At 41.5% G+C, this 23,040-nt stretch overlaps 3 protein-coding genes and 1 non-coding gene across 5 annotated transcripts in view; 2 read left to right on the forward strand and 2 right to left on the reverse strand.

Moving 5' to 3' along the window:
- The window catches only part of lrrc30a (leucine rich repeat containing 30a), an 8,878-nt gene extending 272 nt beyond the window's left edge, over positions 1–8,606 (reverse strand). The window contains exons 1-8 of the mRNA XM_008308132.3: positions 7,974–8,606; positions 1,500–1,718; positions 1,280–1,411; positions 901–1,014; positions 577–711; positions 349–482; positions 217–265; positions 6–125 (exon numbers count right to left, since the gene is read on the reverse strand). Of these exons, the coding sequence (XP_008306354.1) occupies positions 6–125; positions 217–265; positions 349–482; positions 577–711; positions 901–1,014; positions 1,280–1,411; positions 1,500–1,649 (834 nt within the window). The 5' untranslated portion in view covers positions 1,650–1,718; positions 7,974–8,606. The remainder of the gene's footprint in view (positions 1–5; positions 126–216; positions 266–348; positions 483–576; positions 712–900; positions 1,015–1,279; positions 1,412–1,499; positions 1,719–7,973) is intronic.
- Positions 8,258–8,330, forward strand: trnav-aac (transfer RNA valine (anticodon AAC)). Its single transcript has one exon. It is a non-coding gene; the product is annotated as a tRNA-Val (tRNA).
- A 1,900-nt stretch (positions 8,607–10,506) lies between the features above and the next one.
- On the reverse strand, positions 10,507–16,178 carry gcm2 (glial cells missing transcription factor 2). The gene is made up of 8 exons (XM_008308102.3): positions 15,796–16,178; positions 12,739–12,802; positions 12,463–12,651; positions 12,276–12,388; positions 12,065–12,190; positions 11,719–11,972; positions 11,361–11,601; positions 10,507–11,282 (listed from the first exon to the last, which is right to left on the reverse strand). Exons 1-8 carry the CDS (start codon positions 15,886–15,888, stop codon positions 10,968–10,970), a joined length of 1,395 nt encoding a protein of 464 aa, XP_008306324.1. The 5' UTR covers positions 15,889–16,178; the 3' UTR covers positions 10,507–10,967.
- A 1,317-nt stretch (positions 16,179–17,495) lies between these two features.
- Positions 17,496–22,617, forward strand: sycp2l (synaptonemal complex protein 2-like). Of its 2 annotated transcripts, none has more exons than XM_008308100.3 (24): positions 17,496–17,681; positions 17,761–17,874; positions 18,113–18,226; positions 18,304–18,407; positions 18,499–18,523; positions 18,678–18,757; positions 18,871–18,959; positions 19,056–19,090; positions 19,169–19,311; positions 19,380–19,432; positions 19,511–19,556; positions 19,663–19,755; positions 19,905–20,001; positions 20,076–20,218; positions 20,306–20,396; positions 20,630–20,682; positions 20,766–20,835; positions 21,220–21,278; positions 21,361–21,403; positions 21,481–21,782; positions 21,869–21,963; positions 22,050–22,149; positions 22,218–22,276; positions 22,386–22,617. In XM_008308100.3, exons 7-24 carry the CDS (start codon positions 18,955–18,957, stop codon positions 22,480–22,482), a joined length of 1,584 nt encoding a protein of 527 aa, XP_008306322.1. In that variant the 5' UTR covers positions 17,496–17,681; positions 17,761–17,874; positions 18,113–18,226; positions 18,304–18,407; positions 18,499–18,523; positions 18,678–18,757; positions 18,871–18,954; the 3' UTR covers positions 22,483–22,617. The 2 variants fall into 2 exon arrangements, with proteins under 2 accessions (XP_008306322.1, XP_008306323.1); XM_008308101.3 differs by having other exon boundaries at positions 17,499–17,681; positions 21,223–21,278.
- Positions 22,618–23,040: the final 423 nt, after the last annotated feature.

Consider the following 23,040-nt stretch of genomic DNA (forward strand, 5'->3'; position numbering starts at 1 on the left):
CGTGCCGAGAGTCCGCCCTGCAGCCCCTCCTTCAGTGGCTTCAGCAGTGGGTTGTGAACGATGTGGAGACCTTTGTCCAGAGGGTGACACGCTAACTTCTCCAGACTGGCCAGTTGGTGGAGCTCCTGAGCACACAAATGTCGTTATTTTTATATCATCAAAACACAATATATATATATTTATTATTATTACAACAATCCCTGTTTGGGTGCTCACCTGTGGAACATCTTTAATGTCATTAAAATCCAAGTTCAAGAGCTCCAGCCTGGAACCAGAGTCACAGACACAGACACAGACACTGGTCAGTTTAATAACATGAGTGACTGACATTAAACCTGATTAAATGACCTGGTCAGACAGCAGAGAGCCTTTGGCAGTGAGTGAAGACTGTTGCCCTCCATGATGAGAATCCTGAGTTCTACCAGAGCCTGGATGTTCTCAGCCAGGCTCTCCAGTTGGTTAAAGGCCAGGTGACGAAACACCTGTGGGAGCAGATTAAAAAAAAAAAAAGAAATCATTCTGTGGTGAGAGGTTCTATTTACGGGGCCACCTACTGGTATGTCGGTGCATATATACCAGCTCCTTCATGTTGTAGACGCAGCCTGGCAGGTGAGTGATGTGATTGTGGCTGAGGTTGAGTTTCCTGAGTTGGGTCAAGTTTGACAGAGACGCTGGGAGTGAAGTCAGCTGGTTGTTGGCCAAACTCAGAACCTGAGAGATCAAGGTTTTAGTTTAAGACATTTACAACGAAGTTAAATTATATCCTAAGTGTTCCTTTTATTTTCTTGAATTACTTAGTTCCCAGAATTCTTAGAAGCAGAAGGAGTATTTTGGGGAGGGATTTCTGTAGTAGAACACAGGCCGTTTTCACATGTGAATTAGTCTTGACTGTACTGGTACCTCTAGTTGTGTGCAGGCTCCCAGTTCTTCAGGAACCTCCACGAGTTTGTTCCTGTAGGCGAATAAAACACGGAGATTCCTCAACTGGCCGATCTCTGGAGGAAGGCTGCTGAGCTGTAAACAACAACAAACCAACAACAAACAAACTTTTACCTTCAATTCTTTCCAAACATCTGCTCCGTCCAGCAGCCAACACAAAACTAACAGCACTCTGGGGCTAAAGCTAATGTTTGCTTGGTTAGGATTAAAAACAAAAAAGGTGGAATCAGTTTTCCAGGTATGAGAGGAAAGGGTAAGAGAGTAAATGAAAGAGTGCTGATAAGAAAAATGTGATGGTGTGAAAGTGCGCCCTCCTGTGGACAGGAGTGCAGGATTTCACCTTGTTGCCCCACAAGTTGAGAACCACCAGGTTAGGGAGAAGAGACAGTGAAGGAGGGAGAATCTCTAGACTGTTGAGGGACAAATTCAGCTTCTCCAGCTCCAGCAGCTCCCACAGCTCAACTGGAACCTCCTGAGGAGGAAGAGGAGGAGGGGGGGTGAGGAGAACGGGGGTAAAGAGATAAAGACAAACGTGGGAGATAATACTTGGGTGTCCATACCTTCAGTCCTCTCCGAGCCAGACTCAGGACGTTGTATCCAAACTGTTTGACAGTTATTCGTCTGATTCTGTCCACTGATGTCAAACTCTCCTCCCTCCCCTCGCTCCTCTTCTCCTCCTCCACCTCTGCCTTACACAAGGCTCCGCCCATGCCGGCCTCCCCTCGATCAGGTATTTCGATGCTGTCACCGGCGTCTGATTAATCGTGTTTCTCAGAGACCTGCAGCGGCGGCGGCGGCAGCAGAGGACAGAGAAGACGAAGAGATGTTATTTGAAGACGAGGAGCGACACGTAAACCAGATGTAACCTTTAACCTACCCCCAACCCACAATACACACACAGTTGCTGCTGTCAGTCACTGGTTGAATTAGAGCGTCTGGAGAGAAGTGAAGGTCTAATTTCTCCTCCAACTCCTGATCTTCAGCCACGTCAGTAAACCTTCTACTCTACAGGAAGTAGCTGATCAGGTTTTGGGAATAATCGTACAAGTGTCTAGTAAAATTTTAACTAATTCTCTCGCAGTATGACATAACAAGAACTTGGTGTTTATATCAACACTTTCAAATGTCAATGCCACTGTGAGCAACACTAAAGTTGTCTCCATCTTAGTGGAGCCTGGTCCCAGACAGTGTTGGTGTATAATTAAGTTAAATTAATTATAATAATAAGATATATATCTTATATATATATGATAGTTACACCTTGTGTCATGCTTATTGTGAACAACAGGTGGCGCTGCTTCCTTAAAAACCAAAGTTGAGCAGTCAGCGGGGCAGCTCGACATACAGTAAGTGACGTAATATGTGGACACGCCCATAATGGACTATATTATATGGTTAAAACAACAGACAGTGATGATGCAAATTAAATGACATGTGACGCCATTAATTAATGACGTGTGTACAGGTGGGCGTGGCCAGGTATAAACTTAAAAGTAGTGTTTTTACTCACTTTACACACAACAAAGATGTGTGTGAGGAGAAAAAAGAAGAGGATGTGTGTGTGTGTGGAGGGGGGGCAGCTAATGCACAGCAGAGGACGAAGATGGAGGAGCATGGAGGAGTGTGGTCTCAGAGGTGGAGTGATTTTAGTGATGTTAACGCTGAGTGAACAGCTGATGTCCACGACTCTTCACCTCCATCACTGCTCCAAAGAAAAATTATAAAATTAAAATGAAAAAATACAAAAAAACTCTGAAAAATTAATAAAATTAACTACAAAACAAATGTTGGGGTGGGGGTAGGGTTAGGGATAGGGTTAGGGAGGGACAATGAAACATTAGTTTTCTTTGTTACCGTCATCATAATTATCAATAAATAAAATAATGTCAGTAAACTATTACAGGCATCAACACCTGCTTTTGGTCTTAGCTCTCTCTCTGTCTCTCTGTCTCTGTCTCTCTCTCTGTCTCTCTGTCTCTGGCTCTCTCTGGCTCAGTCTGGGTCTCTGTCTCTCTCTCCCTTCCTCGCTCTGTCTGGGTCTCCGTCTCTGTCTCGTCCCTGTCTTTTATCTTTCAGCTCCTCCACTCTTCTTCTTGACTCTGTGCTCTTGTTATGTCTCCACCTGCTCCCCCTACTCTCCTCTCTTTTCAAATTCTCTTTTCTTCTTTATAAAAAAACCCAAAAAAAAACTCAATCAGTCTGCACGCTTACACCAGCCGCGACATCACTGACCCTAAACTACCACATGCTAGTGGTAATGCTAATGCTAACACAGTGACCTGACTTGAAGTTTTGACCTTTGGACTCGGACATGTGAACTCACTTTGTTTCTAGTAGACACCAGGACACAATGCATTCTGGGAACAGAGGCTCACAAGATCAGTAGGCAATATATAACATAACAATAATAACACAACAATATTAAAGTAATTATTTAATATTGTTATTGATTGAGTTGAATTTTGTAATGATTGTTTAAATGTAATTATTTTTAATTAATACCACTGTCCCAGACCTACTGTTCTAACACACCCCTCTATTTTTAAAGTATAATTTTTGGACGTTTACAGCCTAAACAGCAGTAAATAATTCGAAGGCGTTCATTAATCTGAACGTTTGTAAACTCTTTGAAGTGACGTCTCATGACGGTGGTGTTTTTCACACTGAAGGAGAAATAGTGTTTACAGTGAACACAAACAGACACACACACATACACAAACTTTCTCTCTCTTACACACACACACAGAGCCAAGTGTCCAGGTGTGTGACAGCGTCTCAAATTACCTGTCAACTGGTTTTTCTCAACCAAAAACGTCACTAGACCAAAGTCTGGTTCTAATGAGGCAGAACTTCACTGCTGAAGGTCAGGGTTAAGTCAGGATTAACATGTACCGCTAACTCCTAAACCAGACTTTAAACATGTAGATGTGAGTCAAAGTTTTTATGTAAATGTCTGCTAAAAATGAGGATTACCTTTTACATTTTGTTTCATGTGAATTTCAAGTTGAAGTCAGGATTAAAATAAAGTCGAGATGAAAATGTTAATTAAAATACAATTTATGCAAATCTTTGGCCAAGATTAAACTCAGGATTAACATGTAAATGTTAGGTTTATGTCAGTATTTACATGTGAGGATTAACATATACATTTTAGGTTGAAGACAGGATGTGATAAATTCTAGTAATAAGTAAAAAAAATTATAATTCTGGATCATCATGAATTCTAACTTGGGAAAATTGGCAATAACAAGTCAGGATTAACAGATACATGTTTTCTGTCTTAAATACAACTAATTCTGACTGAATTCTGGTTTCAGGTTAGAATTATCAGGTGACTTCTGATTAAAACCAGATTAACGTCTACATTTAAGGTTAAGGTCAGGGTCGTAACATTAAGGTGAGACACTGACGGGCCGAGGAGTAGGCAGTTTGTTTGGATTAAACACTCTCTGCTTGTTGTGTCTTTTCATTGCCCCATTAACTGTGAACACACACACATACACACACACACACTCAGTGGATACATATGTCTTTGTCCTTCCTTCTGTCCACACATACAGCTGAAGACGACGGATAATGTTAATGATTTAAAGAGCACCTGACGACATCATCGCGGAATCTCGTTATTTATATTTCATACAGAAACTTTATTATTTTTTAAGTTCCTCTAATAAATATAAAAAGTCATCGAGGAACCAAAGAACACACAGTTACGAAGCTACATGACCGTATGTGTGTGGACGCATGTGTGTGTGTGTGCGCACGTTGCTGACATTCCTGCCGTGGTTCAGTGACGCGGACAGAGAAACAGCATCGATCATGTGACAGGAAAGACACCTGAGGTTCCCACACCTGGATTATGACCGACCAAAGGACATCCACAGGTGACATGTCTATCTGACAGAAGGAGACAGAGTCTGAGACGGCACAGACTCAGATGAGGAGATAAGAAAATGACCAGTTTCCTGCCAATGAATCATCACTTCCTGTTATGCGCAGCATCATCACCTTTGTTCATTTACGTATTTGCCCAGAACGACCTTATTACGTGTCTAAAATATTTTTATTCTATGTTTACTTAATTAGTCTAAGTCAAGAGAAAATGACTGATTTAAGCTCATGAGGCCACATCAACAGATGGTTCTCTGCTGCCTCAGGTGGAAGGTTTGTGTCACTAAGGTAAATTAAAAAAAACTAAAAAAATTAAAAGATGTGCAAGTGACAGAATAACAGGAGTACCAGCTGACGGGCAGGTTCTGAGTGGAATGGGAGACATGTTCGACTCCAACTGCAAAGACTTGATTGTTGTTTGAATTTCCCGTAATTTATCTTTGGGTGTTTTCACCTACTGATCACCTGAGTCATGGTTTTGGTTCACCGGTGTGACTCCACACTATCTGATCTCTCTCTCTCTCTCCCTGTCTCTTTCTGCCTCTGTGCAGTGAGTGTCTCTCGTCATCAGGTCCAGACTCGTTCCTGTTAGTCTGCTTCTGGTCCCTTCAAAGATAAACTTCAACGTAAACCGGCTTCATTCTTCTTCACTCGACCAGAAACACTTCCTGTTCTGTCAAAACAGCAGGAGGAGCAACAGCTGCAGCCACGACCATCACTTCAACATTCATACCAACGTACCCTGGACCTGGATTTCAACCTAGGCGTAAAACCTGGACCTGAAGATGGTCTTGATTCTGTAAACGTACCACGATCCAGGTCTAGACCTGTGGTCACCATGACCCTGTGCTGATGTTACATTGTTTCAGTTTCTATTTTGCAGATTGACATCTGTTTCAACATGTTGACAACAACATTTTACCCCAGAAACCGGTGTCTTTTTGCCCCTTTGCTCTTTGCGACCCCTGCCACAGTTGTCCTGGTTGTTTGTGTTGCTGTTGTTTTTGCCCGTTCTGTCGTCTTGCTAACGTCGTTGTTGCCTCGGTGGTTTTTCATCGTGTGCTTTTTGCTGTAGTTTTTTTTCTACTTCTGTTGCTGTTGGTGGTGTTGTTGTTTCTTGTCCAGTGTTACACCTCCTAGAGGTGACCTCGTGCATTGCGGTTTCCTCAAGTATGTCTGTTGCTGTTGCCTCTGTTGTTGTCGCTCCTGTAGCTGTTGCCTCTGTTGTCGCTCCTGTTGCTGTTGCCTTTGTTAACCCTGCTACCATTAAAACATTCTGCTATCACTCTGTTGACCCACTAGCCTTTGCTACCTCTGTTGATTTTGCTTCAGTTGCCCCTGCCTGTGTTTCGTAACTGTTGGTTCTTGTTGCTCTTGTTGCTGTTGCCTTCGTCAGCCCTCCAGCTATTGCCCTCGTTGTTTTCGCTGTAGTTTATTTTAGCCTGGCCAGTGTCCGTTCCAGAGCAGTGGTTTGTTTTGAAGCAACATCAAAGCTACCAGCATGTTGCCTGTGTTGCTGCAGGCGACCGCAGTGGCCATGACGGTGTGGCAAGATGCATACGTGATGTTTCTGCAAATCCTGACAGTACTGTGGAGGATGAATACGAAGAAAACGATAAAGAGTTGATGAAGACACAGATACAGGATGAGAACAGATTAAAAGGCAACAGGTTCCACTAGTTCAAAGCCAATAAACAACCAGGTAGTGTCACCCATCCCAGCATGCACTGCTGCTGCACCTACAGAGAGTGCTGATTGGATCGGATTGATCCATGACACAAAAAGAGCAAACATCCAAAGAATAAGTTGAAGAGTGTACTGCGACTGTAAAGAAACGTCGCTGTGGTTCAAGAACTGCTGAAGGTTCAGTCAAAGAAATCAGAACAAAATTAGCCTAAACATCAGCCCAAAAATATTAAAACATCATTAACAGGTGTAACATTTCCTCTGAAGTCACGCACAGGACCCGAGCACATCTACTGACCAGTTATTGGCAGCAGCATTTCCTTCGTAACAGCAAAACAATCGATGATCAATAGAAATTGTGCAACATATTATCAGGAATTTATAGATTCCTGATTGTCCTTATCGATGTCATCTTTATCATCATCATTATCATCGTCATCTTCATCATATGCTCAGTGACGCTGCCAGCTGATAGAGATCGGACCGGCACTGTCATGCTTTTTTAAGAAGACATTACATTTGTTTGAGTCGTCTTCTCAGATAAGACTTCTCACGGAAGCAAACACACAAACACACACACACACACAGTCCTGTGTATTACTGAACTTTGACAGATTTATCTTTTCATTCATCTTTGTTTCCAGAGTTTTGCTTTTTTGCCTTTGAAACTGATGATTTTCATTTCTTTCTGCAGCAGCTTGTTGTTTATAGGGGCCTTCATCCACTCCCCCCAACCCCTCCGACCCTCCCACGCCTCTCCACCCATCTCCTTCTTTATGATGCTTGAGTCTAACCTACCAAAGTCATGGAGGTTTCCTAGAATTAAAAAAATTCCAATAATTTACGTAGTCACCAAAGCCATAGAGCAACAATAGGTGCTACGGTTTTTAATAAGTCAGTAGCTGCTAAAGTGACTGCAAACTACATTCCATTTGCTGAGTAAGCAGATCGCTATGTCATATCTGTAGAAAACAGTTTAATACTTTTTATATGCAAATTCCAGGATTAAAGTCAGGATTAACATATACATTTTAGGTTGAAGTCAGGATTAATTTGTTAATTAATCATGTTTAATATGTGATAAATTCTGGTAATAAGTTAAAAACAATCATTCTGGAACAACATGAACTCTAACTTGGGAAAATTGGCAATAACAAGTCAGGATTAACAGATACATGTTTTCTGGCTTAAACACGACTAATTTTAACTGAACTCTGGTTTTAGGTTAAAATTACCAGGTGAAAACCAGATTAACGTCTACATTTAAGGTGCTAGCTGCTAAAGTGGCTACAAACTACTAATCTTACATTCCATTTGCTGAGTAAGCAGATCGCTATGACATGTCTGTAGAAAACAGTATAATACTCTACCTTAAATGAACTAAGACTATTACAGGTTGACATGTATAATGTAATCGAAAACATATTTTTAAATAACATTTCGCAGTATTCACTTACATTCGTTGTGATAAGAAGCCATCTTGGTGTTGCATTCGGGGCCTCGTCGTTTCTACAAACAGAGTCACAACTAACTCAAAACTGAACAGTTGCCAAAGTTATACAGTACTTTAGTACTTTTATATTACTTTATTAAAAGTCAAATATTTATTACGTTTTGACGTTTTTAATGGTTAGCTTCTGTAGCTGTAAAAATGAGCTGCTTATATCAAACATAGCTCTAATGCTAGCGTAAAACCAATAGCTATTATAGGTGTTTTGCTGGGGTACTCGCCATTTTATGCGTTTCCATAGTGTAGTGGTTATCACGTTCGCCTAACACGCGAAAGGTCCCCGGTTCGAGACCGGGTGGAAACAGTTTTTTTTTTGTGCGTTAAATTGCTCCTGAAGTTGCTTCAGCCAAACAGCTATTGTAGCTAGAGTTAGCAGCTCAGTTTAAACAACTACTGTACCGTAGCTGCTGAAGTGAAATGTGGCTAATGTAGCAGCTGAAGTTAACGGCTGCTGTAGCTCACAACATATGTTGTCAACACAGGAACTATAGCTCCTAAAGTTTCACAGTCATTGCTAAAGTGAACAGAGTAAAAATGCTAAAGTTAACGCTAAAGTCAGTTAAGTTAGTAACTAAAGTCAAACAGCTATAGTGGTGTGAAATGACTCACAAAGTTCAGAGGTCAGTTGCAGGTCTCGTGTCCTCCATTTTCTTATTAGTATTCTGTCTCCTGTCTCTCTGTTGTCTCTGAATCACAACCATGTAGCATCAAATGAAAACATCCATTAGTGGGAGCCACATCAGAGCAGCGGCTGGAAGGTGGGAGCAGATGTGTCATTGTTTGTAAAGGTGTCTTCCGTCAGACAGGAGATGATTTATTCAGGATGAAATGATTTGCGTGTGAAAGCAGTGATGAAGATCTGCAGTTGACTAGAAGGAGAAGAAGAAGAAGAAGAAGGAGATAAGACGATAAGAAGATGTAGGATAGAATTACAGCGTTCCTTTAGGATTATCTGCTTCACAGGTGAGAGACAGGTGAGGTGTTGGCTGATGAGGCCAGAAAACATCTTCTATCTACAACTTTAGTGAGCCAGCTTTAGCAAATCACCTTGTTACCACCTTTAGCCAATTATCACAACACCTCACCTGGAGGTAGGCTCTTTTTGAAACACACATTTTATATGATTTATAACCTTTAGATTTCATGACCTCAATTTTCATTTAGAAAAAAAAGATAGATAGAACTTCATTAAATCCACAGGAGTTCCTTTCACCGGGAATCAAACCCAGACCATGTTGGTGAGAGCACCGAATCCTAACCACTAGACCACCATCAGGGAAATCTGTCTAAAAAACACCTGTCCTTTCACCTGTTTGTCCTACAGTCCCTGTCTTATTTACCTGGACACAGCTGTCTGTCTCTGCGTCCCTGCCTCTCCTCTTTTGTCCTGTGTTTGTCTCTAGGACTGAGCTGTCTGTCTCTCTCTCAGCCTCTTCATATAGCAATCGCCTTTGTGTTTGTCAGTCTGTCTCTTTCCCATCATTGGTCCCAAGACATTTACTGGATGTCTCATTTTCCTGTCCCAGTTTTCATGCTGCCTCACCTGAATACTGTATCTCTGTCAACATCACCTCCTGTCTTTCTTTTCCAGACCTTAATCCAACTGTCTCGTTTGATGTCCATGTTAGTTGGACACTTGGCTGCCTGCGTGTCTCTCACACCTGACGTTCTCCCTCTTTGTAACATTTGCTTGTCTGTCTGTCCTGTCTGTGTGTCTTCAGCGGCTGTGTCTTAGTCCCACCTGCAGTTGACCTCTAACCTGTCTGGATCGGAGTGGGATATCAGGTGTGTGTTGTCACTTCCTGTCACCTGTGACTCAGGTAAAGAGTGAAGTGATTAAAGTTAATGTAAACTAAAGCGAAGGTAACGAGTGAGGTGCAGCAGCGGAGACCAGGATGAGTGATCATAATGGAAGGTAGTGAAAGAGGGGGAGAAGGTGGAGCTGGGGGGGAGGAGTCATGCTAGACGACGTGACCGAGCTTTTCTTGGTTCATGGCGAGGACAGTTGTGATTCCTGTCCTGACGAGTTCTTGTCAAAACAACATTTATTACTCACACTCTGAAAAAAAAGCCGCTCTTTGATCATCTGCTCAGTCCTGAGACGGTGGACCTTCAGAGGACACCCAGGTAACAGTGGGTGATCCTGAGATGGACAACGGTGATGTCACAGTGAGTTCAAACCATTGGAGACGACATTGCTCTCTCTAGTGACTCTACACCAGCAACAGCACCACCATCTGGCTTTCCGCAAGCCTACGGTTCGACAAGGTGAAGTTTATTTTCAGGTTCCAGACTAAGGTCCAGTATCTGGTAGACCAGTTCAAGGTTCTGAATCAGTCTATGCCTTCATCTGACTGTAGCTTCAAACTGCCAAATGTAATTAAAACAAATCCAAGAAATAGGAACAAAATTCATACCGTGGACAGCAGGGGGCAGCAGGCAGAGACTCATTTCGTTTTGTTTATTTGACAGATGTTGATTACAGGTGAATGTCACAATGTGTTTATCTTGTTAAGTCAAATTCAGTCTTGTCAAGACCAGTTCAGTCCATTTACGATCCGTCCAGACCAAATCAGTCCTATTCATGACACATGACTTGTCCAATAAATAACTCAAAAGACAGATAATATTTACAGTACAAACTAGAGGCAGAGCTTAAAGGTTCCTCCTTGATAACATTTGTTTCTAGAGGACACAAAAATGTAACACACACCACTGCCCGGGTCGTATGATACAGAGAGACATGATGAACGTTGGGCAGAAAAAAAATGAGGTGTAATCCACTAGAGGGCGACCTGGAGAAACTGATGATGATGTCACTTGCTTAAAACCATGTACGTTGTCCCTTTAATGGTGTCATGTGCTTTTGATCAACGCTTGTTCTTGTAGCAACGCTTGTACCTTTGTTTAAACTTGTTCTTGTACCATTGTTTTCGCTGCCTCAGTAGTCATCATAGCGGTACGTGTTGGCGTAGGCGTATCGGTAGTCGTAGCCGTCTGCTCGTTCCATTTTGGTCTGTAGAGGTTCGGGCTGGAACGATAAGGACTTGATGACTCCACCAGACTCGTCCGTCACCTTCACCTCGGTTGAGTACGCTGAAGAGGAGGCATCGTCGAGCAGGGAAGAGCAGCCGGGGAGGCCGGGGGGTTTGGGAGGAGGGCATGGCTGGTAAGGAGTCAGGCTAGAAGGAGGTTTGGGACAGGACTGGTACGAAGGCAGTGCTGTTGGAGGTTTGGGACAGGGCTGGTAGGACACCTGACGAGACAGTGTTTCAGTTAGATGATGGGACATTCAAAACTAAACTGAACTGATCTCTAAAAGAACCCAGCGTACCTTAGTCGTTGTGGTGATGATGGTCTGCAAAGCCGCGGGTGACCCTGGGGTGTTGGTGGGGTAACGACAGGGGTAGTCAGCGCTGTAGTAATGGTGATTATCTCCGTACGGGGTGGAGGTCTTTAGCAATTCTTTCCAACCAGGAGGAGGTTTGTTTTGTGTGTCATAAGACGAGGAGGCGGAGAGAGGAGCAGACGTTGAAGATGAGGAGGAGGACGAAGAACCTAAGACAGGGGTCATCCTGTAGATGTAGGAAAATAAAACTGGTTTAAAATAAACACAATTAAGATGGCAGGTGGGATATTTGTGGTGGAAGAACCTGGGTCCATCTTGGACCTGAATAGTCTGAATGTCTGACCTTGGATCACAGAGGTCGGTGGTCACTGGATATGATGGTGGCGTCAGGTATCCCTGGAACTCATAGCTGGGGCGGCTCATGTAAAGCCTGGGATTGGCTGGTTTTTGGAGTGTGGGCGGAGCCTCCCCTAATGTATTATGGGGGTTGTAGTATGGATCTGGACTCTGGAATGCTGGGTAATGCTGTGGGAAATTTGGGTCAATGAAGGAGATTCTGTCTGCTGGTTCCACACAGGAGAGGAGAGGCCCGAGAGTCTGAGGAAGGACAAATAAAACGGTTAACAATCGACAACAACATGTGAGTAAAACCACCGCTGTATGTTGTTGTTGAGATGTTGTTTTCGGACCTGAGTTTCGATCAGTCGTCTCTTCGGTGTGAATGGAGGTGAATTGACTCGTCTCTTCACTGAACTCCTCCTGGCTTCAGTCTCGGACTTGGACTCTGGTCTGGGGTGATCATGGACACCTTTAGCCTGAAGACAAAATTAAGATAAATATTTTTTTTATCAAATTTGAATTTGAGTCCATTCCACCTCTGTGACCTCATGACCTTCAGACCTGAAAGAAAATAGCTTTTCCGTCCACTCTCCAGAAGTTGGTGACAGGGTAACCGCTGTGACCTCGACACGGCAGCAGCTCCAGAGCGGAGTTACAGCTCGGACACAGCTTCTCTGAAACACACAGAGTCCGGTCAGTACGCCGTCACCAGGGGGCGCTCACCTGCTTTATCTGTGCTTTTTCTTACTCTGCTGCTTCTGCCTGGCCTTGTCGCAGATGGCAGGGCGGAGCTGCAGTCTGGACCCATCGGCTAAGGTGCAACCACGTGAACAGACCACCACACCCAAGCACGACTTCTTCAGGATCTGGCAGTTGTGGTTGTTGGTGTTTCGCATTGCCCAGCCAGAAAGGTGGCGCTGTGCATTTTTATCTTCAGCTGTGGATGAAACAACAACAACTTGTAGGGTCGACTGTTCACCATAACGTGTGACTTTTAGACTAAATAACTAAGTGCGTGTCTCACCACTGTAAATGTAGCGGACATAGCCGTCCGTCCACTCCTGGAACGGGTCAAACTGCTTTGTGTCCTGAAGGACAGAAAACAGACAGTGAGACAAAGAGACAGAGGGTCAGAGATGATCTGTTCACACTGTTCCTGTTTGGGATTTCAACCAATCAGGAATGTCAGATTTATTACAGTTGAAAAGTGTAAAACTCAATTGGAATCAGAAATTGGAACTTTTAAAAAGATAAATAAATTCAGCATAGGAAACGAAACTCAATTGGAATCAGAAATTGGAACATTTTAAAAGAACGAGATAAATAAACTCCAGCATAGGAAAAACATCTAGAGAATTATTTTTAAATACAAAAATAAGTCAATATAATTATTATAATATGTATATGTACAGCAATAAGTGTCAATTTATAGTTTAAGTCAGTTATAATAAATACATTTTCTCATTATTTTATTTTAGGATCAGTCAATAATAAGATAACGAGAAACAATAATATTTATTCTTCTGTCTGAAGATTTTTTTCAGAACACTGTATTATTATTACGAAGACTACAAATAACTGAATAAATTAATAAAATGTCATCAACTGAAAACATCAGGATCTGAGTGTCCAACAGAGAGGACGAGAACCTGATGTTTATCAACACAAGACGTATAATAAATAATATGAAAACTTCAAACTTGATCGATCAAATCAAAATTGTCTGTATATATTTCTTTTTGTTCGACCTTTGACCACAGGAATTCACTGGATTTAAGAGAAAGACGACGGAAAATGTTATTTTATCTGTTAGAGAAACTCAGTACTTGGTTCTTTTATTTTATATTTTGTTTTACTTTGCCTTCAATTTGTAGAACGTGAGTTTGGCGTAAAGACAGCGGCAGGTCAGTCATCACAGATATACCACGATGACATCTACACGGCAGCACCTGATGTGATGTTGGAAGGAAACACGACAGAATCTCCTGGTAGAAGGTGATTTACTCTGACAACTTTCTGTCTTTTTTACTGAAATCATCATTTGTCGTTTAAACAGAAATCAGTTTCCATTAACTCATTCACATCAACATTGTTTAACCAAACTTCAACACAAAGTCTAGTATTTATGAAACAGTAAATGTAGTGTTTGATAAACCACTGCAGCTGTTTTTGTTTTCACCCAATTCAATTAATGCTTTAATTTGCAGGTGTTTATAATTGTACTTTAATGTATTTTAAGTACACGTATTTATATTTCATTACATGTAAAACAGTGTATTCACTAAATTGTTGGTTTGTATTTTTTAGAGCAAATAAATTTTTTTTTTACTTCATACTCGACTCTCCTTCTTTTCCGACTCCTCAAATCTTTGTTTTAATCATCTCGGTGTCTTCTGCCTTTAATCCTTCTTCTGTGTTGAACTATGAGGACAGTGTTCTTTGGGTTCTCTGCCTCTCCGTTGCGTCTTTAAACATAATTAACACCTCTTTGATCTGAGAGGTTCTAGTTCAGTCTCATCAGACCAACATGGTTTTCTTCCAGTCTGTGAACTCATTTTACAGTTTGTGATCTTCAGACTGAGGTCTTTAAAAAAAGTTTAAATAACTTTTTGTTTGTTCTTTGTGACCACACTTCTCACAACAGCTTTGATTCAAGCATCAACAGTTCTTACTGAGGCATATTGAAACTTGGTTGTTTAGTATTTGCCGTGAAGTCCTACACGGTGAGGACGACTTTTGTTGTATATACAGTATAAAAAAGTCAATAAGGTTTCCTAGGTACCTGTGTCCAGACGTGCTGTGTGTGAAGTCACTTCTAAAATAATTAACAAAGATATTTTTTTCATTATGACTTATTTTAGAGGGATTTGTTTTGTTAATGTGTATAGAATTAATATTTGTAACGTGTGTGAAAAACTGACTTCTATTTCCAAGTCATATTTATTTTATTGTTGCTTTTTTTTAAATTCCAGGTTAAAACTAAATCCATTGCAGTTTTCCAAATTACCAAACCTTTTAACCATTTGTTAAAGAAAATTAAATCAAATTATTTCCCATAATTACTATTATTCTATGGAAACTGATCTGTGAGAAAAAGTCTCTCTGAGTGTCTGGTATGTTTTCACTAACAACAAAAATATAAAAACCAGTTTTTACTGTTTGAACAAAAACAAAGTGGAGCAGTCAGCTGAGTGTAACACACACACACACACACACACACACACAGAGAGAGAGAGAGAGAGAGAGAGAGAGTCATCATTTTACAAAAATCATTATCTTCAGAAAAATCATCAAAACCAAACTCAACTTGACGAGTTCATTTAAACAAAGTGTAAAAACTTTTTTTCAGCACCGTTTTTAGTTTTCAGTTTCTGTTTTATTGTAAAAACTGTTCCTGTTTTTATTTATCCAGAAATATTTTCTTTATCTTTTTTATATTGTGCTTCATTGTTCTGTTGATTCAGAAAACTTCTTTAAATATTTGATTTGATTCATTTGAATTTCATTCTCTTTGTCTCTTTGATTGTTTAACCTTAGAATCTGTTCATCTGCTGATAATCAGAATTATAATTGTTCTAATTTGAATGGGAAAGTGACCACAGTTAGTTGTTTTTAATTGAAATACATTTGTACCATGAAATGTCAAATATTATTTTATGTCTTTATACAAATCTTATTTAATGTAACGTTTTTAATTTTGATCCAAATTGATTATGAATATCTGATTTTTTTTTTAATTAATTATTATTCATTGAAAATCTGATTAAAACGTATTTGGTTTGAAGTTTTTTTCCCGTTTAAGTCATGTTTATGTTTATGGGTGTTTTGTTTTTTTTATATATCCGTTCAGGAAAACGAATGATAAAATAAGAGTTAATTTAATTCGTGAGTTGTATTCGATTAAAGGGACTCGATTTTTTATTTTTTTTGCTTTAAATTCGTCACAGAACCGTTGAGAAGAGAGACCCGAACCGAAGTCCGTGTTAGAAAAACTTGACGTTTTGTATCATGATGGATTTTTTTTTTTCTACATCTGTTTGTTTCCTGTAGTTGACGATCAGTGGATCAGTGATGACTTTACCTGCGGTAGTTTGGGGTCGTTGATGTCCCACGTTAACTTCATCCCGACTGAACAAACACAGTCCGTCTCCTCCCGATCCTCCGCCCGGGACATGCTCTGGACCCGATCCTGACCCGAATCCCAAGTCCCAAGTATCGGCTCCTGGTCCTAGTCCTGGTATCGTCCCAAGTCCTGGTTCTGGGTTTTGTTTTTGTTTTTTCTGCTCTTTTTCTTATACAAACCTTTCGGTTGTATCTTCCAGACTCCAGACAAGTCAGAGTTTAGAAAAGCAGACTTAAAAAAAAAAGTTCTTTAAAATCCGGCTCACACCTGAAGCTGGTTTGGAAGGTTAACGTGTTCAAATAATAACAATAATAAAAACCAACCAAATCAGAGAGTGTGACTGTGGCCTGACAGAGTCAGAGTCAGAGAGAACCTGACCTGAGGAGGAGACTCAGGTGAGAGTGAAAGAACACGGAGAACAGGAGGAAGAGGAGGAGGAGGAGGAGGAGGAGGAGTGTGTGTGTGTGTGTGTGTGTGTAAACACTTTCATGTTTCTCCCAAAACAAACAAACTCATTAGTCATCAATTAAAGGGCAGAACGACCTGTTCACCTGTTTTTTTGTTTTGTTTTTTAATTTATTTTAATTTTTGTCACAAATCACATTTCGTTTGGACAAAGAAGACAACAACGAAATACAATACAATACTAATATATATATACTCATACTTATATGGACAACAACTAATATATATATTTAATATGATAATAGTAATATTTAGTCATAGTAATTTCCATCTTCTTTTTTTACTCCTCTTTCTTTTGCATTCCCTCGGCTTTTTGACATTTATTGTTTTTTGTTTTGTTTTTTTGTTTGTTTTTGTTTTGTTTTCTTATTACTTCGACTCACTGTGAGTCTAACAGCATGGATATTTCACTAGTCTGTAGGTCCCGTACACAATATGTGACAAATTTGACTTGATTTTGACTCAATTAAAAAAATAAAGGATAAAAAAAGCCACAAAAAAAATCTAAATTAATGACTTGATTTTGACTCAATTAAAAAAAATAAAGGATAAAAAAAGCCAAAAAAAAAAAATCTAAATTAGACATCTCCTGCACCAGGTCCATAGAAGCTAAAGTCACTAGAGGTATCTCCTTCTTCTTTTTTTTTTGCCTCCTGTGCTGTACCACATCACCAGCACATGCGTGTAGAAATCACGTGGGTGAAAATACGTATATGAGTCAGATTAGGTCAGTATAATACGATTTCTGTGAAAGAAAAGTTAAAATAAGACCTGTTTGTGTATAGTAACTACTTCAGTCTCATGGAGACATCTGCTGACTGACCTTCAAGGAAATGGTCCCACAGTTTCTTGAAAGGGTGTGGTATTTTATCTCCAGTAACACAGCGCCATGTAATGGTCGAGGTGGGTGGTGTATGGGTTGACCGGGATTTTTTTTTTAATTAAATAAATAAACTCACGGACACATAAACAAAACAAAACAAATAATTATAACAAAATCGTTATATATAAAAATCGTGTTTGTATAACGTGCAGCTAAACGTATTCTTCGTGGCTTGTTTTTATGTTGTTGTAAATGGCGTCATCTGCTGGCAATAAGTAAAACTAACCGTAGAACCGAAATAATTAAAACCAAACGAACTCCTTCTAACAGCAACAACAATAATAATACTATTCAAAGTTGTTTTCAGACAAGTTTATTTTAAGTTTGTGTATTTTTTAACTGTGAGCTTGTACGTTAGAATCCTTCCGCGGCCGTTGGTCCTATTTTCTGCGCACACCTGATTCTAAATGCTGATTTAATATTCGGCAGGTGCGCGCTCTCCTGTGTTTATGCACAAACTACAGAACATCAGAACAAGAGAATTTGAGACATGATGGTAAATAACAGTTTTGATTATTTCACTTCTCTCTCGTGTTTTAATTAAACTGAAGTTTTTTGTTTTTTTTTTTGTATAGCTCCAGTTAGAGGAGACTTTCATCCGCGGGGAATCGAACGATCTGGTTTCTTACCTTCGTAATGAGGGTCTGACCGCCGCTGTCCTCACCAGACTGGACCAGTGCGTTACAAAGGTAACAACAGGGGGCGCAAGACGCCGACGTTTGTCACAAATCTCAGCTAACTGTCCCTGTTAAACTAGATGTCATGTTTCGACACCGGGTCCAGACCAGGTTTGTTACTGTAAATAAATGATCGGTGACACTGTGTCTATACTGTACGGTGGATGCAGTTTCAAAAATTGTCCACAGGGTGTTGCACTAGCCCAGTAAGTGTGTAGCAGGGTCTTGTTTGGTTTTTGTTTGTCTACAGGCGGTGTGTGGATCCGGTTTCAACAAAGTTCTGGTTGCCCTGAAGTCTTTACAGATTCTGTCTGAAAATAAAGATGATCTTCAAACACTTGTTGACCACGGGTTGGTCGCCAAGGTAATCGGATTATCTGTTAACTAGTTTACAGTTTATTTAACTCATTATGATTACTTTAGCCATATTTTTTTGCCCAGATTTTGCTCTGTTTGAAGCCGTTCGCAACCTCCTGACATCTGACCTCCATAAAAGCTCCGCCGCCTTACTTGGCCTGACCGAGGAGTTTTACGATTACTTCCAGGTGAGAAGCAGGATGGGAACGTCCGTCGTGACGTCACAATGACGCCCTGGTGTTCAATCCCTAAACCTATCACTGTCTTCCTGTCTTCCAGGTGCTGCCTCAGTCGTTCGTCCCAGGTTTGTGGTTCAAATATTCTTTATTCCAAATAAGTTGAGTTCCAGAGATCTGCACAAGAAGAACCCTGTCCTGGATGAGGGACAACTGTAGCAGATACCTGAGGTTCTCTACATCTGTCTTTTCACCTGTCTCACCCGTCTCTCTCTCTCTCAGCCAATGAGCTGTCGGCAGTTCTTCTCCAATTGGCTCAGTTTGCTTTAGAATCAAACGTGTATTTCCCAGTCAGACTGGAGGTAATTATCATTATTCTTATTATTGTTTTAATCTTAGTAGCAGTGCTGTTGGTACCAGAGCCTCAGTCTGTGACACAGTGAGATTGAAGTTTTTTCTTTTCTTTTTTTTCTAGGCCATCAGAACGTTGAACAGCATCCTGGAGTCACTGAATCGAGAACAGAAGAGAAAGATCCAGAATGACAAGAACCAGGAACTAATGCAGTAATGTCTCTGTCTGTCTGTCTGTCTGTCCCTCTCTCCCTCCCTCCCCCCTCCGTCTGGCCTGTCTGTACACTAACCTGTCTGTCCACCTGTCAGGTCACAGCTGGCCGCAGCCGTCCTCTCGGTCGGAGGTCAGTGATCACCACAGGATGTGACACTGGTTCAAACCCACTGATTCTGAACTAACGGATGAATGTTTGTCGTCTTAGACTACGAGCTGCAGATCAGCCTATCAGAGGCTCTGTGTCGCCTGACGCCCAGGAAACAGCGCCCTCTCAAGGCCAACAGCTGGTTTTTCAACGATGACATCAGCCGGGCGTTCTGTGACATCAGAGACAGAGACTTCGAGGTGGTGAGTGACGGACCTCTGTCCCTGAACCCCGGTCAGAACCCCCGTCTGAGCTGCTCTCTCACCAACAGGACTGCAGATGCTTTTTGAATTTTGTGAACAGTTCCCGTGGGAACCACAGGAAGTGAGTGGAACAAGAACTAACGTAGAACTGTTTGGATCTTTTTATTTTTTTAATTCTTCCTGTTTTTTTGTCTGTCAGGGTTTTCACCTTCCCCTGCGTCAGTGCCTACCTGGAACAAAGACAGGTAAAGAATTCCATTATCCGTGCTAACTTTTTCTAACCAACCGATGTTTACGTGACTTTCACGAACAGTGGCCTCACACGACTGTCGTCATATTTTTCTTCGGCAGCTTTTTAAACCCAAAGATGAAAAACTGGATCAGTTCTGGATCGACTTCAATGTCGAGTCAGAGTGTGTGAGCTTCTTTGTCGATGATCCTCAAGTATGTATCATAAATAACTTTTTTTGTAGTGCTTGAGTTGTGGCTGTGGCCATTTTCTTGAAAGAACAAACCAAACATGTTTAGGTTGGTGAGAACCTGCGTTCCTTCAGTCAACAAACTGATGTTTCTGCTTGATTTGCTGTGGTCAGGGTTTCCTGTGGGGCTCCATTCATCTGTTCAAAGACGAATTGAATCACTACACTCTCCTGTTCAAAGGTGAAGGTCGGTCGCTGACACAAACAGAAGGTCAGACAGAAGGTCAGGTATCAGCAGCCGCTGTTTCCTACACTGTCTCACACCGTGTCTGTGTGTTTTCCCAGAATGCACTGGGTCTGAGATGATACTTAGCATCCAGCTAAACAATCCAATCACGCATAATGGCAGCAAAGGTCAGAGGGTGGAGATCACCTTCAGCTCTGAGTATGAGGGAGGCCTGCGTGAGGCGACAGAGAAAGTCTTTAAGGTACGGCTTTATCTGTGCAAATGTTTTTTTTTCTTAACTGTTGGTGTGTAAACTACCCCCTCCCTCAACTTACCCACCTGTTCCCAGTGGGGACCAGTTCCCACCCCTACCCCTGGATGGAAGAATCGTGTCCCATCCTTTGGCAGGATGAAATCGAGGAGAAAGAGTAAACTGAAGGGTGAGGCGGCAGCAGACACTCGTGTGGCTTTGTTTCAAATTCCAAAAGTCAGTTGCTTTAACTCTTTATGAAGCTAAAGGTGGGACGTCTCCTCTGATTGATGTGGCTTTGTTTCAAATTCCAAAAGTCGCTTTAACTCTTTATGAAGCTAAAGGTTGGACGTCTCCTCTGATTGGATGTGTCACAGCAACATGTTCAAATGGGTCGTTTCTTTCTTTTGTTCTTTTGTGTAGTTCTTCCTCTGTCGTCTCCAAGCAGCGAGGACGACTCTACTGTTCTACTGAAGGTGATCAAACGTTGAAAAAGACGAGTGAACGGAAACAAGTGTGTGTCACAAACTGCTTCATGTCTCCTGTCTTTCCATTTCAGATTTCAAGAAAAAGCTCAGCAGAGCTTCTGTTTGATCCCATCGTACATTCAACGCCAAACCTCCAGTCAGGTGAGTCCCTGAACGTTTCACCTGATTGGACAGTGAAAGCACCATTCAGGTCTGAGACTGACACCAGTCAAACACTGACCAAACCTGCCGTCCTCCAATGACCTGCCCACGGCTGCTGTCAAGTCTCATACAGGGCAAATGCATCTTCAGCACCTACTGGTCCACACTGGTATTGCACTGTACATAAAGCTCAATGGTGGACCAGAATTCAGTCACTTAAAACGCCAAACTCTGGTCAGATCAGGTCAGAAGTTGAAGCACCAAAATTCCAGTCAGACAGACCGCAGCTTGATGTTGGTCAGGAGCTGAAAACTGAATCCTGTAAATGAACCACAGCTCTGAATGCACTCCAAAAATCATTTCTAAATATATAATCTTTTTCAGTAGATATTCCAGATGAGTCAGATGGACATGAGGAGGATTTTGGAGCTTCACCCAAACAGGTACAGTATACTGTACGCATCCGTCTTATAGAAGACTTCACTGGTTTCCCATTGGTCACCTGTGTCCCTCTGTCTCTATTAGGAAGCTGTCGGCAGCAACAGGAAGAGGACCTCATCAGACTCAGGTGTGATGTCATCCAACACTAAGGTGCTGTGCTCACAGGAGGCGGGGCTTCCTCATGTTGTTGTTGTTTGTGTGAAGGATTCCTGTCGGAGGTGAAGGAGGGTTCCCCTGCTGAGAAGAAGAGGTCAGAGGCACAGACCGAAGAGATCCACTCTGCCTCAGGGGCAGCATATGATGAAGATCAGGCCCAGGACTTGAACTCCGTCTTCGACTCAGCAGAGGAAGCAGATCCACCCTCAGAGGAGGTGGGGCTGACAGGAGGACGAGAGAAGGCAGAGGTGACATCACCCACACCAGAGGTTGAGCCACAGTCAGAGTTGACATCAGGCATCAGCAGTGCTTTCAGAAACTTCAGAGAACAACTGGAGCAACACTTGACTGTTAGTGAGCTCAGAGGTTCAAAGGTCATCTTGGTTGTTAGTCATGGATGCTCACGACTGGAGTCGCTGTTGATTTGATGTTTCAGAGCTGCATGAAAAAGGTGGAACAGGAGGTTCATCAGTCTTTCCTGAAGTGCCAACAACAGATGTCGTCATTGCTAACAGCTGTACACCACCAGAGGTACTGCACAGCCCACAGATACTGTATGACCAAACAGGAAGTAAAAAAAGAACTACTGGACATCAAATGTCTATACATTTGTGCAGGTTGTTGCTGTTAAAAAACTTTGAAAAAAATGTCTTGGATCAACTGAAGAAACTTGAAGAGAACTCGACACATCTGAACCAGATGAACGCACACATAAAGGTAGAAACTCATCAAATTCAGCTCCGGGACTTGAACCACCTTCAGCTGTCAACATTTTTGTTTCGCAGAGTTATTTCCAGTCCGAGTTGCTTCGTCTGGGCTCATTCTGTGACCACAGGTTAAACAGGTGAGTCACTGTCTGACTGCGCCTCCTTCGTTGGTCCTGGTTGTGATTTCAGACCTTCTACAGTAAAGTTTTATTCATGGCCTTGTATTTTCTGTGTGTTTTTGAGTAGGATGAAGTTCATGGATAGTGGTTTCGATGAAAACGTGCCTGAAAATGTTCCTGAGGAGGAGGAGAAACCTCACACGCCTGAAAACATGGATCAGTAATCACGGCCGAGGAAGGCTCCAAATTGTGTTGAATGATCAAGTAATAATAAGTTTAACTGTTGGAACCTGTGACGTAATGATCATGTCTCTATTTTTTTGTGATGTATGAAATCAAATAAACCCCTCAAAAGCAAAGTCAGTCTTTTCTGAATGAGGTCTCATGATTTTTTCCATTAATTTTTTTTCTACATTTTTAAATATCGTATCCTTTGCCTTTGTGTGTGTTCTACTGTCTGACCATCGGCTTCACCCTGATCCTGCAGGAGCTGGGTTATTAAAGATGGTCTTATTTGAACTTTGGTGTTTTCTTGGTTTTCTACAAGTTAAATAAAGAAAGTTTACTGAAACCAGAGTTTTAAAACGTATGATCTCCATAAAAAATACATTTAGAATGAACTTATTTGTGTGTAGGGTCTTCTGTCTTCTAATCCCTGGACTCTCTCTGGACAGAAGAACCCAGTGCATCATGGAGACAGAGGAGTTTGTGACGATGGAGAGTTGGTTCATCGGGAAACAGTAACAACGTGAAGAAAAACAATCAGAGGAAAGAAAAAAAAC

This window comes from Cynoglossus semilaevis, chromosome 3 (genome assembly GCF_000523025.1).
Source record: "Cynoglossus semilaevis isolate Cse_v1.0 chromosome 3, Cse_v1.0, whole genome shotgun sequence".
NCBI lineage: Eukaryota > Metazoa > Chordata > Actinopteri > Pleuronectiformes > Cynoglossidae > Cynoglossus > Cynoglossus semilaevis.

Excerpts from the sequence above, each read along its gene's own strand:
- sycp2l (XM_008308100.3), top strand. Across the intron at positions 19,091-19,168 it reads AGCCGTCCTCTCGGTCGGAG|ACTACGAGCTGCAGATCAGC; the intron begins GTCAGTGATCAC and ends TTGTCGTCTTAG. Across the intron at positions 20,683-20,765 it reads ACTCTACTGTTCTACTGAAG|ATTTCAAGAAAAAGCTCAGC; the intron begins GTGATCAAACGT and ends TTTCCATTTCAG.
- gcm2 (XM_008308102.3), bottom strand. The coding sequence starts at position 15,888 with ATGTCCCGGGCGGAGGATCGGGAGGAGACGGACTGTGTTTGTTCAGTC. Across the intron at positions 12,389-12,462 it reads GGCCAGGCAGAAGCAGCAGA|AGAAGCTGTGTCCGAGCTGT; the intron begins GTAAGAAAAAGC and ends TGTGTGTTTCAG. Across the intron at positions 11,973-12,064 it reads GACGACTGATCGAAACTCAG|ACTCTCGGGCCTCTCCTCTC; the intron begins GTCCGAAAACAA and ends GTCCTTCCTCAG.